General features: G+C 30.5%; 1 protein-coding gene across 1 annotated transcript in view; it reads right to left on the bottom strand.

Moving 5' to 3' along the window:
• Positions 1-18,530, bottom strand: part of LOC145741354 (cubilin-like) — a 47,977-nt gene extending 29,447 nt beyond the window's left edge. Inside the window, 23 exon segments of the mRNA XM_082558934.1 lie at positions 5,232-5,416; positions 6,324-6,480; positions 7,033-7,214; positions 7,777-7,937; positions 8,346-8,419; positions 8,612-8,733; positions 9,078-9,208; positions 9,368-9,596; positions 10,041-10,203; positions 10,681-10,841; positions 11,490-11,667; positions 12,082-12,186; positions 12,386-12,474; positions 13,132-13,294; positions 13,689-13,873; positions 14,480-14,611; positions 15,157-15,262; positions 15,452-15,567; positions 16,215-16,404; positions 16,976-17,100; positions 17,297-17,392; positions 17,936-18,067; positions 18,386-18,530. Of these exon segments, the coding sequence (XP_082415060.1) occupies positions 5,232-5,416; positions 6,324-6,480; positions 7,033-7,214; positions 7,777-7,937; positions 8,346-8,419; positions 8,612-8,733; positions 9,078-9,208; positions 9,368-9,596; positions 10,041-10,203; positions 10,681-10,841; positions 11,490-11,667; positions 12,082-12,186; positions 12,386-12,474; positions 13,132-13,294; positions 13,689-13,873; positions 14,480-14,611; positions 15,157-15,262; positions 15,452-15,567; positions 16,215-16,404; positions 16,976-17,100; positions 17,297-17,392; positions 17,936-18,067; positions 18,386-18,518 (3,315 nt within the window). The 5' untranslated portion in view covers positions 18,519-18,530.
• Positions 18,531-20,042: the final 1,512 nt, after the last annotated feature.

Raw genomic sequence — 20,042 nt, forward strand, 5'->3', positions numbered from 1 at the left:
TAACAAATAATATTCAACTTAAGACTAAGTTAAGGTAACAAATATTACTCAACTCAAGACTAGGTTAAGGTAACAAATATTACTCAACTTAAGACCAGGTTAAGGTAACAAATATTACTCAACTCAAGACTAGGTTAAGGTAACAAATACTACTCAACTTAAGACCAGGTTAAGGTAACAAATATTACTTAACTTAAGACCAGGTTAAGGTAACAAATATTACTCAACTCAAGACTAGGTTAAGGTAACAAATATTACTCAACTTAAGACCAGGTTAAGGTAACAAATAATATTCAACTCAAGACTAGGTTAAGGTAACAAATAATATTCAACTCAAGACTAGGTTAAGGTAACAAATATTACTCAACTTAAGACCAGGTTAAGGTAACAAATATTACTCAACTTAAGACCAGGTTAAGGTAACAAATATTACTTAACTTAAGACCAGGTTAAGGTAACAAATATTACTCAACTTAAGACCAGGTTAAGGTAACAAATATTACTCAACTTAAGACCAGGTTAAGGTAACAAATATTACTCAACTTAAGACCAGGTTAAGGTAACAAATATTACTCAACTTAAGACCATGTTAAGGTAACAAATATTACTCAACTTAAGACCAGGTTAAGGTAACAAATATTACTCAACTTAAGACCAGGTTAAGGTAACAAATAATATTCAACTCAAGACTAGGTTAAGGTAACAAATATTACTTAACTTAAGACCAGGTTAAGGTAACAAATAATATTCAACTCAAGACTAGGTTAAGGTAACAAATATTACTTAACTTAAGACCAGGTTAAGGTAACAAATATTATTCAACTTAAGACCAGGTTAAGGTAACAAATATTACTCAACTTAAAACTAGGTTAAGGTAACAAATATTACTCAACTTAAGACTAGGTTAAAGTAACAAATATTACTCAACTTAAGACCAGGTTAAGGTAACAAATAATATTCAACTCAAGACTAGGTTAAGGTAACAAATATTACTTAACTTAAGACCAGGTTAAGGTAACAAATATTACTCAACTTAAGACCAGGTTAAGGTAACAAATATTACTCAACTTAAGACCAGGTTAAGGTAACAAATATTACTCAACTTAAGACCAGGTTAAGGTAACAAATATTACTCAACTTAAGACCAGGTTAAGGTAACAAATATTACTTAACTTAAAACCAGGTTAAGGTAACAAATAATATTCAACTTAAGACTAGGTTAAGGTAACAAATATTACTCAACTCAAGACTAGGTTAAGGTAACAAATATTACTCAACTTAAGACCAGGTTAAGGTAACAAATATTACTCAACTCAAGACTAGGTTAAGGTAACAAATACTACTCAACTTAAGACCAGGTTAAGGTAACAAATATTACTTAACTTAAGACCAGGTTAAGGTAACAAATATTACTCAACTCAAGACTAGGTTAAGGTAACAAATATTACTCAACTTAAGACCAGGTTAAGGTAACAAATAATATTCAACTCAAGACTAGGTTAAGGTAACAAATAATATTCAACTCAAGACTAGGTTAAGGTAACAAATATTACTCAACTCAAGACTAGGTTAAGGTAACAAATATTACTCAACTTAAGACCAGGTTAAGGTAACAAATATTACTCAACTTAAGACCAGGTTAAGGTAACAAATAATATTCAACTCAAGACTAGGTTAAGGTAACAAATAATATTCAACTCAAGACTAGGTTAAGGTAACAAATATTACTCAACTCAAGACTAGGTTAAGGTAACAAATATTACTCAACTTAAGACCAGGTTAAGATAACAAATATTACTTAACTTAAGACCAGGTTAAGGTAACAAATATTACTCAACTCAAGACTAGGTTAAGGTAACAAATATTACTCAACTTAAGACCAGGTTAAGGTAACAAATAATATTCAACTCAAGACTAGGTTAAGGTAACAAATATTACTCAACTTAAGACCAGGTTAAGGTAACAAACATTACTCAACTCAAGACTAGGTTAAGGTAACAAATATTACTCAACTTAAGACCAGGTTAAGGTAACAAATATTACTTAACTTAAAACTAGGTTAAGGTAACAAATATTACTTAACTTAAGACCAGGTTAAGGTAACAAATAATATTCAACTCAAGACTAGGTTAAGGTAACAAACAATATTCAACTCAAGACTAGGTTAAGGTAACAAATATTACTCAACTTAAGACCAGGTTAAGGTAACAAATATTACTTAACTTAAGACCAGGTTAAGGTAACAAATATTACTCAACTTAAGACCAGGTTAAGGTAACAAATATTACTCAACTCAAGACTAGGTTAAGGTAACAAATATTACTCAACTTAAGACCAGGTTAAGGTAACAAATATTACTCAACTTAAGACCAGGTTAAGGTAACAAATAATATTCAACTTAAGACTAGGTTAAGGTAACAAATATTACTCAACTCAAGACTAGGTTAAGGTAACAAATATTACTCAACTTAAGACCAGGTTAAGGTAACAAATAATATTCAACTCAAGACTAGGTTAAGGTAACAAATATTACTTAACTTAAGACCAGGTTAAGGTAACAAATATTACTCAACTTAAGACCAGGTTAAGGTAACAAATATTACTCAACTTAAGACCAGGTTAAGGTAACAAATATTACTCAACTTAAAACCAGGTTAAGGTAACAAATATTACTCAACTTAAGACCAGGTTAAGGTAACAAATATTACTCAACTTAAGACCAGGTTAAGGTAACAAATATTACTCAACTTAAGACCAGGTTAAGGTAACAAATATTACTCAACTTAAGACCAGATTAAGGTAACAAATAATATTCAACTCAAGACTAGGTTAAGGTAACAAATAATATTCAACTCAAGACTAGGTTAAGGTAACAAATATTACTCAACTCAAGACTAGGTTAAGGTAACAAATATTACTCAACTTAAGACCAGGTTAAGGTAACAAATATTACTTAACTTAAGACCAGGTTAAGGTAACAAATATTACTCAACTTAAGACTAGGTTAAGGTAACAAATATTACTCAACTTAAGACCAGGTTAAGGTAACAAATATTACTTAACTTAAAACTAGGTTAAGGTAACAAATATTACTCAACTTAAGACCAGGTTAAGGTAACAAATATTACTCAACTTAAGACCAGGTTAAGGTAATAAATATTACTCAACTTAAGACCAGGTTAAGGTAACAAATAATATTCAACTTAAGACTAGGTTAAGGTAACAAATATTACTCAACTTAAGACTAGGTTAAGGTAACAAATATTACTCAACTTAAGACCAGGTTAAGGTAACAAATAATATTCAACTCAAGACTAGGTTAAGGTAACAAATATTACTTAACTTAAGACCAGGTTAAGGTAACAAATATTACTCAACTTAAGACCAGGTTAAGGTAACAAATATTACTCAACTTAAGACCAGGTTAAGGTAACAAATATTACTCAACTTAAGACCAGGTTAAGGTAACAAATATTACTCAACTTAAGACCAGGTTAAGGTAACAAATATTACTTAACTTAAAACCAGGTTAAGGTAACAAATAATATTCAACTTAAGACTAGGTTAAGGTAACAAATATTACTCAACTCAAGACTAGGTTAAGGTAACAAATATTACTCAACTTAAGACCAGGTTAAGGTAACAAATATTACTCAACTCAAGACTAAGTTAAGGTAACAAATACTACTCAACTTAAGACCAGGTTAAGATAACAAATATTACTTAACTTAAGACCAGGTTAAGGTAACAAATATTACTCAACTCAAGACTAGGTTAAGGTAACAAATATTACTCAACTTAAGACCAGGTTAAGGTAACAAATAATATTCAACTCAAGACTAGGTTAAGGTAACAAATAATATTCAACTCAAGACTAGGTTAAGGTAACAAATATTACTCAACTCAAGACTAGGTTAAGGTAACAAATATTACTCAACTTAAGACCAGGTTAAGGTAACAAATATTACTTAACTTAAGACCAGGTTAAGGTAACAAATATTACTCAACTCAAGACTAGGTTAAGGTAACAAATATTACTCAACTTAAGACCAGGTTAAGGTAACAAATAATATTCAACTCAAGACTAGGTTAAGGTAACAAATATTACTCAACTTAAGACCAGGTTAAGGTAACAAATATTACTCAACTTAAGACCAGGTTAAGGTAACAAATATTACTTAACTTAAAACCAGGTTAAGGTAAAAAATAATATTCAACTTAAGACTAGGTTAAGGTAACAAATATTACTCAACTCAAGACTAGGTTAAGGTAACAAATATTACTCAACTTAAGACCAGGTTAAGGTAACAAATATTACTCAACTCAAGACTAGGTTAAGGTAACAAATACTACTCAACTTAAGACCAGGTTAAGGTAACAAATATTACTTAACTTAAGACCAGGTTAAGGTAACAAATATTACTCAACTCAAGACTAGGTTAAGGTAACAAATATTACTCAACTTAAGACCAGGTTAAGGTAACAAATAATATTCAACTCAAGACTAGGTTAAGGTAACAAATAATATTCAACTCAAGACTAGGTTAAGGTAACAAATATTACTCAACTCAAGACTAGGTTAAGGTAACAAATATTACTCAACTTAAGACCAGGTTAAGGTAACAAATATTACTTAACTTAAGACCAGGTTAAGGTAACAAATATTACTCAACTCAAGACTAGGTTAAGGTAACAAATATTACTCAACTTAAGACCAGGTTAAGGTAACAAATAATATTCAACTCAAGACTAGGTTAAGGTAACAAATATTACTCAACTTAAGACCAGGTTAAGGTAACAAATATTACTCAACTTAAGACCAGGTTAAGGTAACAAATATTACTCAACTTAAGACCAGGTTAAGGTAACAAATATTACTCAACTTAAGACCAGGTTAAGGTAACAAATATTACTCAACTCAAGACTAGGTTAAGGTAACAAATATTACTCAACTTAAGACCAGGTTAAGGTAACAAATATTACTCAACTTAAGACCAGGTTAAGGTAACAAATATTACTCAACTCAAGACTAGGTTAAGGTAACAAATATTACTCAACTTAAGACCAGGTTAAGGTAACAAATATTACTCAACTTAAGACCAGGTTAAGGTAACAAATATTACTCAACTCAAGACCAGGTTAAGGTAACAAATTTTACTCAATTTAAGAGTAAATTAGGCATTCATAAATATATATAAAACTAAAATCTAAATGTGGAACTGTTGACTTACAGCCACGTAATCACATTCACAATTATCACAACTCTCCATAGCAAAATAGGAGAAAGAAACATTTATTTTATTTCCGTATGTTCCCTCAACCGTCCATGTACAATCTCTGTTGGGGGGATAATTTTGTGGAAAATCTAAAGATTGAATTCTACCCGAGGCTTTTCCACTTATTGTTCTCCCACATTCTAGGAAAAAATTTAATTGAAAATAAAATATTTATTCAACAACAGATTTTAAAAATTTTAAATCCTGTTGATTTAATTTGATTCTTCAAAAAATTTTGAGCAAGAATGGTAAAAAGAATAATATCTATTAGTTATCTAAAATGCAAAATAATATTAATCATTTAATACACTTGTTGATAGCCTGCCTTTTAATTAGGATTTTAATTGTTGTAATATGGTCACAATTTCTAATTAATACTTCCCCGTGCACCACAAACAGCAGTTTTATCTGTTTTGTAGGCCTATATATTAACATACATATATGTACAGATACATCATTCACTAAGCTCTATTACATATACAAAAAAGTGAGTAACAATGTAAAAGTAATAAGTAGATTTAAGAAACGTAAACTTAACATGATTTAAATATTTAAATGTGCAATACTGCAGATTAATTTAATTTTCAATCCTAACTGCTTCATATCAAAGCGCCTTTAAGCAAGATGTAAATTAACGCAAGACTGAGTCAGGGTAACAAATATTACCAAATGTTTAGGTCGTTCTTACATTTTTTTTTGTATATATCTTTATCCTCGATGTGTGAAAGTCGAATACGCGACTTAAACATAGAGTAACATCAGTTACTCCGACCCAGTCTCGAGTTGCCTGTGGCAGTTTGGGATATTATAGATTATAATTGCCCAGTAATTATGCTGCTGATTAAGTGCCGGCTCAGCAGGAGTTCATACCGTTTATAGCGCCTTACTCAAGAGCGCTACAGCATGAGATCAGTGGGGATCGAACCCTAGACCTCATGTGTGGTGTAGCAAGTGTTCTTACCACTACACCACGCTGTCGGTTTCACTAAAGTTAACAAATACCAAAAAATAAAACAAGAAACAACTGTAACAAAAAACACAGCTTACCAGTGAGATATTGAGCTTGGAACCCAGTTCCTACAATACTAGAATCTGTCCTTAACTTCACATACAAAAAGTGATCGGTTGAAACATAAGGTGGAGGGATGTGGCCCCCACATTCTCTACCCAGTGATGGGTAACCTGTTGTAGGTCCATCAAATATCTGAAAAATATTGTTTCATACATTTTATAATTTGCACTGGCAGCAGGGTGTAATGGTTTAAACACCAAGCTTTAGTACATGATGTCTGAGTTTGATCCCCACTGCTTCATTTTGTAGCACACTTAAGTAAGGTCTTAAAAACAGTATAAACTCCTGCTGAGCCAAAACTTAATCAGTGGCTTAATTTTTATGAAATTAAAATCTATAATATCCAAAACTGCCTGAGACAACTCGATAATATAATATTAATCATATTGCAAGATGCCATTTGTGTTTTGGTTACGCAAGAGTTTACATAGCTTATAGTGCCGTACTCAAGGAATTTTTGACAAACAACCCAGAATACCATAAAGTGAAGCTTAACCATAACAAAAACAATTACAGAATTAAACAGTGATCTATAACACACTTTAATAAAACATAACTAGAAACCTAATATAAACAAATATCTATTGTTTTTGATATGATTAGTAAACATACAGTAACTAATTAGTAATAAATCCAAAGCTTATATAGAAAAAATCCTATAAATATTAAAATAGAATTTTTTACCTCAACATAATCATATTCACAATAATTCCCCGACTCTAGTCCAAATGTTGTAAAAACAAGTCTAACAATTGAACCCTCAGATACTTTAATAAGCCAGTAACATTCAGTGTTGTGGTCATAAGGGTAAGGAAAGTTGGGAGATTGGAAGTAACCATCTGATGAAGTTAATGTTCCTCCACAACCTAAAGAACATCAATTTTGCTTAAATTTATTTAATAAAACTTTAATAAAATTATTTGTTTTTATTTTTATATAGCTTTATAGTCAATATGCAAAGGTCAGGTTTATGTCCAAAACAAAGGGTAAAATTTGTTACCCCAACCCTATCTTAAAGTGACCTTGGAAGTTTGGGATATTATTGAATATAATTACCCGGTAATTATGCTGCTGATTAAGTATTGGATCAGCAGGAATTTATACCGCTTTACTCAAGGGCGCTACAGCATGATATCACTAGGAATCGAACCCAGGATCTCATGTAGTGAAGCTAAGTGTTCTGACCAATACACCAGAAAAATAACCTCATGAGACTCTAAGTAATCTTACTACGAACTACTATAACACACTTATAACTGTTAAACAATCACAAAAAAGTATAAAAGCATATATAATAGTACAGTAAAGTCTTATTACTGAGATTTGATTCCAACTTTTAGCGATTTTCAAGCATTTAAATGTTTTTAAAATCTAACATTTTTGCCATTTTATAAATTAATATTACATCTGGTATGAAAAAATTTGTACCTGTTAGAGCACCGACATAAGTCATCAAAAAACCTCTGTTATTTATATAAGCATCAGTAGAAAGTTTCATGTATAGTTGATTGCTGTGCGTCACAAATGAACCGGGACTGTTTTGTCCACAATAGGTGCCAATCAAAGCTGAATTTTCATAACCTCCATTTCTGTAGAAAATGTTAGAAATTAAAAATCTGATTTAGTTATAAGTTAATAAATTTGGCAATAGGTAAAGTTTTGTCAATGTTTGTGCCATTTTGTTGTTCGATTTACAACCAAAACTAGAGCAACATTAGTTACCCTTACCCTGACCTAGTCTTAAGTTGACTAAGGCAGTTTAAAATATGAATGATATTGGTCGCTCAATAATTTAACTGCTGATTGGTTTCTTACTCAGCAGGAGTTTACATGTTTACAGCACCTTACATAAGGGCTCTACAGCATAAAAGCAGTGGGGATCAAACCCGGGACCGTGAAACAAAGTGTTCTGACCACTAAGCCATGCTGCCGGTAAAAGCTTTTTTGATGTTTTTGAGTTTTTGATTTTATTGTAAAATATTTTTTTACAAATTCACCTTATTTCCAAATAATCATAACTACAAATGCCATCAGTAGTTCCTCCTTCCAACAAGAAGTCGGTAAAATTGGCCTAAAAAAAAGTGTTTATTTCAAGTGTTAAAAAAGTGTGGACTTGAAAACATGACCTCATGTAGCTAAGGGTTCTAACCTTCACACCATACAACTAGTACTATTTACATGACTAAGATTTTTCTTACACTTAGAATTTCATACCAATTTTAAAGTGAGGTTATAATGAGTAATACAATTACAATAATCTTACTTGTATTTGCATATTAGAATCAACCACTAAAGTCCAAACACAAGATCTAGCATCAATATAATTATTGGGGTAGTTTGGTGAAGATACTAATCCTTCATTTCCATCTATTCTCTTACCACAAGCTGTGATTTAAAATAATAAAATAAACAAATAACTGGCAGTGTGGGGTACAAGTCTAAACACTTGGCTTTTCTACATAAGGACCTGAGTTCAATCCCCGCTGCTCTCATATTGAAGTGCCCTTGAGTAAAGCGATAGGAACAGTAAAAACTTCTGCTAAGCTAGAATTTAATCAGCAGCTTGTAGTTAGCGAGCAATTATAAACTATAATATCCCCAAACTGCCAACTTGAGACTAAGTCGGAGCAGCTGATGTAACTATTTGTTTAAGTCGTAAAGTCTGCCTTCCCAAATTAAGAATCAATAAATGTAAAAAAAATAATAAAATTAAACAAAATAAAACTTACCAGTGCTGGAATTAATTGTCGAGTAAGCGGCTGCAAATCCGTCAGAATTAATCGAATTATCAGCAAAGAAATAAAGAGTTAAAGTATATCCACTGCTTACTACTGTGGGGGGAGGTACATCACCACAATATCTAAATAAAAATTGTTATTTATACGAGTATTACAAAACTTGTAAATTAATTTTTTTTAAAAGTTTATAAATTAAATCAAAATATATTTTTTAAATGCAAAAAAAATCAACTTTAACTTTAATTCTTGCATTAAAATCAAAAAAATTCACTTAAATCTACCTTCCCAATGATAATGAGTTGTTAGTTGGTCCATCAAAAATCTCCACATAATCCCTACAATTACCATTAACATCCTGTGATTCAAGTGAGAACGAGATAAACTGAAAATTAATGATAAAAACGGGGTCCACGTTGATATAGTAAATACAGGTCGCCCCATGAGGATAAGGGGTAGGGTGAGAAGGGCTTTGAAGCACCCCAGTGGGTTCTGTGTATACCCCTCCACAGCCTAAAATATAAAACTTTGTTATTTTTGGAACAGGTAAGGGGTTAGAAGACTTGACTTCAATACATGAGGTCTTTGGGTCGATTTCCACTGCTGTCATGCTGTAACGCCCTCAAGTTAGGTGACTTAAAATGATGCGAATTCCTGCTGAGCCAATTCTAGATTGACAGGTTAATAATTGTGCAATTATATCCAAAACTGTCAAAGATGGTCATAATCATCTCTTAATGGTGGCTTGGTCTTAAGCTACCCTTGGCTGTTTAACAAACCGTTGCTGATTTAGTAATATAGAAGATAAAAGTTTTATACATTTAATACTGTCAAAAATAAATAATGATCACAGCTTATTAAAGATTGCTACAAAATAAAAGCCTTAACAATCAAACCCATAGTAATAAAGGAATTTAAGTTAATTACAACCACTTTAAAAAAAAAATAGAATATTACCTGTATATGGGGATGTATAGGTTGCCATAAAACCACTCCCTCCAACATAAGGATCAGTGTGGAAATGAATCCACAAATAATTAGCTGAACTCTGTATTGGAGCACTCACATTTCCACAAAGTCTGGAGAGTAAGGGAGATCCCTCACTTGACCCATCCCTAATCTGGAATATGTTTTTATTGATTAATTCTTAATCTAAATTTCACTTTGCGGGTGACATTGTGTAGTGGTTACAACACCGGGCTTTATAACATTAAGCCCTGAGTTCGATCCCCACTAAATATACTTTTGTAGTGCTTTTAAAAAAATTAACTCCTGTTGAGCCAATAATAAATTAGCAGATTAATTTTTAACATTTATATTCAATAATATTTTAAACTGCACAAGTCAACTTAAAACTGGGCCAAGTTAGCAAATGGTACATTATAGTTTAACTTTTTCTTAGTAAAGATAAATAAATACAAAAATGTACATTTTATAAAAAAAATTGCAATATTATTTTTGATTTACTGCAAAAAAAGGCCCATACCCACTGCATTTTGTAAATTATAACTATATTAACCCATTTTTAATTTGTAGTTACAGGTTAAAACTATAATTTTTGACCTTACTTTATAATTTTTTTTTAAAGAAATGTTACCTCAATATAGTCGTAATCACAATTAGGTTCATGTTCTAACTCAAAATCATTGAAAGTTAAGACAATCACGTGACCAGGTTCTTGTCTTATGATGTAATAACAATCTTTGTTACTTGGATAAACATCAGGATAATACGGAGACAATAAGGTCCCAGTTTCATCTAAAATTTTTATTTTTATTGAATAATATTTGATTTTTTTGGTGTTTACTGTTAATTAATTAACTTGTTAATTATTTTTTGAAGTGGCATAATAAAGTAGCCAAAACACTTTGGTTGACAACATGAAGTCATGGGTTTGATCCTCACTGCCACCATATAATAGTCTGATATAAAAAAGACAAACTTCTGTTGAGCCAATACCTAATCTGCAGCTCAATTAATGGAAAATTAAAATCTATTTTTATGGAATATTAAAATTTCTTTATCTTTATCCTCGTAGGAAGGTCTAATAGGCAACCTAAACATAGAGTAACATCAGTTACTCCAACCCAGTGTTGGACCTTTGGCAGTTCGGGATATTATAGTTTATAATTACCTGATAGTTATAAGTTGCTGATTAGATTTTAGCTGAGCAGAAGTTTACACCATTTATAACACCTCACTCAAAGGTGCTACAGCATAAAAGCAGTGGGGATTAAACCAATGACCTTATGTGGTGTAGCAAGTGTTCTCACCACTACACCACACTGCCAGTATATTATCCCAAACTACCAAAGTCACTTTGAAATAGGATTGGGGTAACAAATGTTACTTTAAGTTTAAGGGATATTTTCTTTTTAAAAATGCAAAAAAATTTTTTTTTTTAACCTGTATAAGTTCCTCCACATTGGACGGTGTAAGTTGCTCTAAATCCACTCCCACCTTGGAGTTCATCAGATTTAAACTTCATCCAAAGATCATTTGTGGAGGAGGTATAAGGAGGTGGGATTGTGCTTCCACAATGTCTTGCCACTAGAGGAGCTGACTCATCTGGACCATCCCGAACCTAAGGAAAATTTTTAAAATCTTTTTCACAAATTTTCTTAAAAATTATTATTTCTGAAAAATGTTTTGTTTTTTCAAAAAAGGATTTATTCTTAATGTGAGAAAAATATCTTTAAAACATTAGATTAATGTTTGTTACCCTGATTTATTTTTAAGGGGACTTATAAAATTTAAAATTACTTAAAGGTTCTACAAAAAAAAGTCATGGGAACTAAACCTAGGACCTTATATAGTATAAGTGTTAAAACGTACCACTTTATTTAAAAAGATTTTAAGCTCAATTCTTACTGCTTTCACATTGCATCACTCTTAAATAAATTGTCAAAACTACTTCGAAACCTCAAGTCTATTAAACTTACATTATTGGTCAGGTTGTCAAACCAACAACAATTATTTTAAATATAAGTTAGCATACCTCAATATAATCGTAAATACAAGATTCATGATCCTCTATGTCCATATCTGTAAACTCCAACCAAATAACTCCACTATCTTTAATGTGGATTTGCCAGAAACATTCCTGTATAAAAAATAGTTGCTTTTTAACTTACATAAATTTATAAAAAAGAGTTAAACCAGTAATATAAAAGTGAAATTAAATTAATCTAAATTCGCCTAAAAAAAATAATTAAAAAATTAACAAAAAAGTGTTTAAAATTAAATATTTTACAACTGCTTTTGAATAATACTTTTTAAACATAATAAAATGTTTGAATCACCTGTAGATTCATGTAAGGATTGGGCCAGTTTGGTGAAATAATTATTCCGTCATCTTCATCAAAATATCCTCCACATCCAGATATTGAAACTTAACAAAATATGTATTTTTAATTTTATACAATGGTGGTATGATAACAAAGTAAAAGTGTGAAAAAATGGCAACATTTTTTTGTATATATCTTTATCCTCGATGTGGGAAAATTGAATGCGCGACTTAAACATAGAGTAACATCAGTTACTCCGACCCAGTCTCGAGTTGCCTGTGGCAGTTTGGATATTATAGATAATAGTTGCCCGATAATTATACTGCTGATTAATTGCTGGCTCAGCAGGAGTTCGTACCGTTTACAGCATGAGATCAGTGGGGATTAAACCCACGATCTCATGTGTGGGGTAGCAAGTGTTCTTACCACTCACTACACCACGCAAATTAAAATCTATAATTTCAAATATAAAATGGTAATATTTAATTTTAATAAATAGTTTTATGTTTTTTATTAAATACACATTTATAAAAGTGCTTTTAAAACAACACAAATTATGTTTGAAAATTTAAACAAACGATAATTAAATTTATATAAAATTTTTTTTTATAGAATTATAGAGCAAAGCCAAAGCCCAGATAAATAAATTTATAAATACACAACTGACTAAAAATAAGCCTACAGATTTAAAAAAAATTGTTAATAAATATGTGTCCAAATAGACTTTAATTTTTCTGTGTTTAAAAATCTTTTTTTCTTACCGGGTTGACTGCCCCATACAATATGGAATCCATTATCATTGAACTGATTATCAGAATGGAAATGAATCCAGACAGCTGGGGAAGTTGTTAGAAGAGGGGGTGGAGAGATGGTGCTGCAGTATCTCGCTAACACTGGATCACTTTCCGTTAAACCATTTCGAATCTAAAAAAAAGAAAATTCAATAAATATTACATAGAAGATGGTGTTTTTGTTAAATTTCGAGACACCTCTAAAAAAAATACAATTAACAAAATGTTGATGCTGTAAAAACTTTTTTAAAAAAAGGACTTAAAAATATGCAGTTTTGTTTGAAAGGTCCTAAATTTTAAAATTTAAAAAACAACATAACGAGGACCGTTAAATATGAGACAGAATTAGCAAGGACAGTAAGGTAGAATAAAGAATTAGCGAGAACCAATAAGTACAAGAATGGAATTAGCAAAAAATAAGACAAATATAGGGAGAACTAAATTATAAGAGAGGATTACCCAAAATCAAAACATAAAAGAAAAATTTGGATCAATTTTTTTTTAAATAAAACACAAACAATTTTTACCTCAACATAATCGGACAAACAATCTTCGTGAGTTTCCAAGTTTAACGAAGCAAATAAAAGTTGAATCACATATCCCGGTTGGACCACAACCGTCCAATAACAATCAGCATCAAGGGGGTAATTACCTGGGTAACCAGGGGTTGTGATGTCACCAAATTCTTGACCTCTAGTATCACCCCCACACACTATAAAAGTTCAAAAATATTTTAATTTTTTTTAAAGATTGTTTTTTTGTTTTTTATTATTAAAAATAATTCTTGCTATTTTTTTAAACACTTTTGAGATCATGTAAATTAATCATTTTTAGATTTACTCTATAAACCCTAAATATTTTAATATTACCCTAACCCCACAAAATATACCCTAAATTTACCATGAATATTCCAATTTATACTTCAACCCAACTAACAAAACCACAAATTTACCCTAAATATCCCTAAATTACCCTAACCCAACTAAATTTACCCTAAATAAACCTATGTTACCCCAACCCACCTAAATATACCATATATATTTACATATTTACCTTACCCCAACTAACAATACTCAAATTTACCCTAAAAACCCCCATATATACCTTAATAGTCACTATATGTATAGCTATAGATAAATATAAATATTTTATAAACTAGATAATTGAAACATATTTTTCTTATTTTTTACAGTTTTAAAATTTCGTTACTTTTACAGTCCTTAAATTTTTGAAAATTGTGAACCAACGGAATATCTTTCTTACAAATTAATAAATAACTTTAACAAGTGGAAACAATTTTATGAATTTTTAAACAAACCTGGATCTGCGGAAGTCCAAACAACTTGAAAACCGAGTCCATTATTTTGAGAGTTGGAATAAAACCAAAAATACATTGTATTATGGGTTGAAATGAGTGGGTCACCTGGGGGCGTAGTTCCACAATAATGTCCTAAAAAAATTTTAAAAAATTATATTTTAAAAAATTTTCATGTGCTGTAACTTCACTTACCAAATATAAATTAACTGTTAAAAAACTCTGAAAACCAATAAGATTAAGCCAAAGTATCAAAAGTGGTTTATGATAAAAACTTGCTGTACCGCCCTTGAGTAAGGCGCTATAAACGGTATGAACTTCTGCTGAGCCAGCTCTTAATCAGCAGCATAATTATCAGGCAATTATGATCTATATAATATCCCAAACTGCCACAGGCAACTCGAGACTGGGTTGGAGTAACTTATGTTACTCCATGTTTAGGTCGCGCATTCAACTTTCCCACATTGAGGAGAAAGATATATACAAAAAAAAATAAATAAATAAATAACCTTAGAAGGGAACATATGACATATACAAAGACTTTTAAAATTAAAAAAAACTGCAGTTTGTTGTTCCCGGGCATATTTTTCTAGTCACAAGTTGCCACTATATCTGACATTTAAAATGCAGCCTGTAAGACATGACTAGATAATTAATACAGTTTAATTTATTAAAGTTACCAATTTGGTGAGCAGAAGCACTTGGTCCATCATGAATTTGAAGAAAATCGTTTGCGCAACTATTAGACTGTTCAAGGTTAAATATTGGAAAAGTTACCTCTATTATCTATAAATGTTAAAAAATAAATAAAAAACTGTTATTTCTAAAGCAAAAGTAACAAATTTACAAAATATATCTATTAAAATAAAAATTAAAAATACAATTATTAAAAAAAAAAATTAAAAAATCTGTCTATTAAATACAAACAAAACATTAAAAGTACGACCAAAATTTAATATTATGTTTCTTTTTTACCTTTCCAGCAGAAACTTCGATGACCCATGCACAACTTTTCCCATTTGGATAATTTTGTCCAGTGTTGCCAGGGAAACTAAATGAACCAGAACTTTGTTGGTAATAAGCACCACAACCTAAAAGAGTTAAATAATTATTTTCATGTTTTTATATATAAAGCACTCTGGCATGGTAAAAAAGGAAATTAAACCCAAGCCTTTTATGTCTTAAAGCAGGGGTTCTTAACCGGGGGTAAATTTACCCACTGGGGGTAAAGTATATCTACTGAGGAGGTATAATTACTGAAAAATATCATAGTTATTTAGGACATTTAAGTAGACGTTATTTTTCACATGACCTCGTCAAAAACAATCGTGTCTTTGGCAATTAAAAAAACTTTTTTTGATATTTGCTGTGGTAAACAACACAAAAAAGAATGTTTTACATTTTTTCACAAGGGGCCACCACGAGGATGAGGGTAAATTTTACCTTTTCATTCGACAAGGGGTAATAGAGACAAAAAAAGTAAAGAACCCCTGTCTTAAAGTAAGAGTTAAAGTCCTCAAGCAAAAAAAATTAACAGTTTTTTAGCTAAGACAAAAAATTTAAATATATATGTAAAATTTAAATATATATATATATGTATATTTAAGTTAAAGTCTTTTAAAATAAAAAGAACTGTCATTTATGGTACAAGAGGTAAATTTTCGCATGCACATACTATTTAACCATATTACAGCAAATAAAATGCAGCTGATAGAGAAGGCAAATAATTAGATTCTACCTGATTGGTCAATTTCACAATTAACCCCCGCAAAGTTGGTGGTACACTGACAAGAATACCCATTCACCCCATCATAGCAAGTACCCTGATTTAAACAGGGGTTACTGCCACATTCATCGATGTTCGCCGAACATGAACCCCCACTCCAACCAGGGTCACATTGACAGATTTGTGACCCACCTCCATCAGACTAAAATTTAAATATAAAAATTTTTAATATAAATTTTTTTTTACTAAGTTAATTTTTTTTTTTTATTTTTGTTTATCCTTATATTGGAAAGATTGACTTCACGATTTAAACATAGAGTAACATCAGTTACCCTGACCAACTTTTGAGTTGCTTTTGGCAGTTTAGGATATTATAGATGATAATTGCCTAATAATGAAGCTACTTGTTGAGTGTTCGTTCAGCAGAAGTTAATACCGTTTATAGCACCTTACTTAAAGTCACCACACCATGGAAACAGTGAAAATCAAACCCAAGACCTTATTTAGTGAAGCCAAGTGTTTTGATCATTACACAAATCTGCCAGCTTACCCTAACCCCTACTTTGAAATATTCCCTTTAATTTGTAAAATAAAAAGTTGACTTGATTTTCACTAAAATGTTTAGTAAAATGTCGTTTTTGAAATTTTTTTGGGAGTGTCCTTTCAGTTAAACAGTTTTGATAATATGGGTGGATCCTCTTATTAACTAAGTACTTGGATCTTGAAAAGTATTTAAACACTAAATGGATTGACTTTACTTAATATTAACTTACAGCACACTGTCCATTCTGACAAGAGTTAAGACAATCATCAGACGATAAAGTGCAACCATTCGGTCCAAACCCATTCCCAGTATAACCAGCAGGACATTGACAAGATACAAAAACTGCACTAATAGCTAAAAATATAAAAAAATTATGAATTTTTACACAACAACTGATGTTCCAGCTAAAATATATAATTTAGGTTAGAGATTTTAAGTAAATAAATAAATATTTTTACCAACTGCTAAAAAAGAATATACATTACTCAAAAAAATTTACTCTTTATTAATTAGTTTATTATGAATATTAATTTTTTCATGGTAAAGTTACCTGGGTTATAAACACAAGTAGCAATGGGATGACAACCTCCATTATCAACTGTACAAGGATCCTGTGGTGTACACACAACCCCATCACCAGTGTAACCTATTTAAAAACATTATATTGTCACTATAGCAGAAAAGCACAAAAACAATTTTTTAAGAAAATAAAAATCATGAAAATAGATTAACTACCTTCAATAACTAAATACTCAATTTAACTAACATACATAAAACGGGCAGCGTGGTGTAGTGGTAAGAACACTTGCTACACCACACATGATGTCGTGAGTTCAATCTCCACTGATCTCATGCTGTAGCGCCCTTGAAGAAGGCAATAAAAACAGTATGAACTCCTGCTGAGCCAGCACTTAATCAGCAAGATAATTATCGGGCAATTATAATCTATAATATCGCAAACTGCTAAAGGCAACTTGAGACTGGGTAGGTGTAAATGATGTTACTCTATGTTCAAGTCGGGCATTTAACTTTCCCACATCGAGGATAAAGATATATATATACACAAAGAAAATAGCACAAAGGGCATTGCATGAATTTAATACTTATGTTCAAATATAAACTATGCTACCTTTTTAGTGGTAGATATAGTAAGAGTTTACATAAATCAAACAACTTGTTTAAAACCAACCTCCTGGACAAGCGCCACACATAAATGATCCAGCAGTGTTAATACATGTCACTAGTGGCGCCATAGAGCAACCTCCATTTTGAGTTGCACATTCGTTTATATCTGTGCAAGCCCATCCATTACCAATATAACCTGATCAAAAAACAGGTTTAAAATAGAAATGTTTTAAAGTATATTCGTGGTAATAATAACCAAGTCGTTAGGTAGCATAAAATCATACTAAAAAAATTGTTTTATATCTTTAAATGTTTTAAAATCATGGAATTAATTAATTTAGTGTAATTTTTATTGACAGTTATATTATTGGATGTTTAAAAAAGTTTTTTATAAGCTTTTTAGGTTTTTAAGTTTTTTAAATTTTAAGTACAATAAAAAAATTTCAGGTTTAGAAAAAATTTTGATTTTAAGATTTTTAGATTCAATATTTAGATTTTTAAAATTTAACATTACCGTTAGGACAAGGCCCACAACTATAAGAACCAGGGTTATTATAACAAGTAACTTCAGGATTTTTAGAGCAAGGTTTAGCTAAACATTCATCAATGTCACTGTTACAAGCTGGGTCTGATGATCCATCAGTCATTTGCCAACCAGCCTAAATTGTCAATTTTTGCTTTTACATATTAACACTAAGATAGAACATATTTAATATATTCATTTGTTATATATGTGTGCCTTGATTGTATAGAAAGTGTAACAATGCCAGTATAAATGATCTTTAACTTAAATAGAGATAGACTGACAATTGCTATTATGATACAGTGATATTCAAAAATTAAATAAATCTTAAAAAATAATTGTCCACCCCTTGATCGACATTTTAATTGTCGGTATATTGCCGCAACTCTTAACTAATATGTGCTCGTAATAATCTAACCATGCACCACGAATGGCAATTTTATTTATTTTGGAAGCCTATATTATGGACATACATATATATATATATACAGCTCCATTACATATAGATCAATTTCAGAATAAAATAAAAACATTAGATTAATACATAAAAAACATTAAAAAATTGTTTAAAAATTAAAAAGATTTTCAAAAATAATTTTTTTTATCCAAACCATCTTACATCGCAGACGCATGAATATTTCGGTTGACCCGGTTGATCACGATGGGCATCGACACAAACTCCGTGATCACATTTCGCATTTCCATCGGAACAGTCATCTTCTTTGGAGGTACAGAATGTTCCAGAATACTCTGGAGGACAATGGCATCTGCGTGACATCACAAAAGGTTTATTGCGCAGTAAAAAGTCATAAAATTTGATTGTCAACCTTTTGACCGAAAAGCGTTATATAATAAATTTTTTAAAATAAATAAAAACTGCGAAATTTTTAATAGAATAATAAAACAATTCAATATTTGTAATATGGTAATTACTTAAAGCTCAAGGGCAAAAAAAATATATAAAAATTTACAAGTTCTTAGTGCCTTTTAAAAGCACGTTAAAACTGAGTTGAGGTAATCAGAATAAATGATTAGAATTTGACATTTGAATATATATATGGTAAAATAATAAGCACTAATAATTTACCTGAAAGATCCAACTAAGTTTTCACAGGTTCCCCCATTCTGACAACCTGCCCCTATAGCTGACAAAGTGTTACATTCATTGACATCAACTGCACAAGTTGGCCCCTGTAAAAAAGTTAAAGTATTTTTTGAATGTTATACAACATTATAAACTATAAAAAAAATTGGTTAAGTCATAATATCCAAGGTTTGATTCCCAGTGTTGCCATTTGTTCCTGCTTAAACCATAAACAAATTTAAATGGGACAAAACACCAAGTTATTAATATCAAAAAATTAAAAGGGCAACTAAAAATCAGTTTCAGATTACAAACAGCACCTCATGGTTACCTCATATTATAAATATCCTCCCAAAAAACTTTAAATTAATTTATATATATATATACATTAAAAGAATACTTGCTTAGCAATAAAAAAATCCCCAGAAAATTGTTACTTGTATTAGCAAAGCACTCTTAATTTTATTGGTTTTAATGTATTTATTTAGATATCATAAAAGCGTTAATACTGTAAATTAAGTGATTAAATTTTATTGTTTTAAATATAAAGCTATAAAATATTGT

The sequence above is a fragment of the Corella eumyota genome, chromosome 2 (genome assembly GCF_963082875.1).
Source record: "Corella eumyota chromosome 2, kaCorEumy4.1, whole genome shotgun sequence".
In the NCBI taxonomy this organism is placed as follows: domain Eukaryota; kingdom Metazoa; phylum Chordata; class Ascidiacea; order Phlebobranchia; family Corellidae; genus Corella; species Corella eumyota.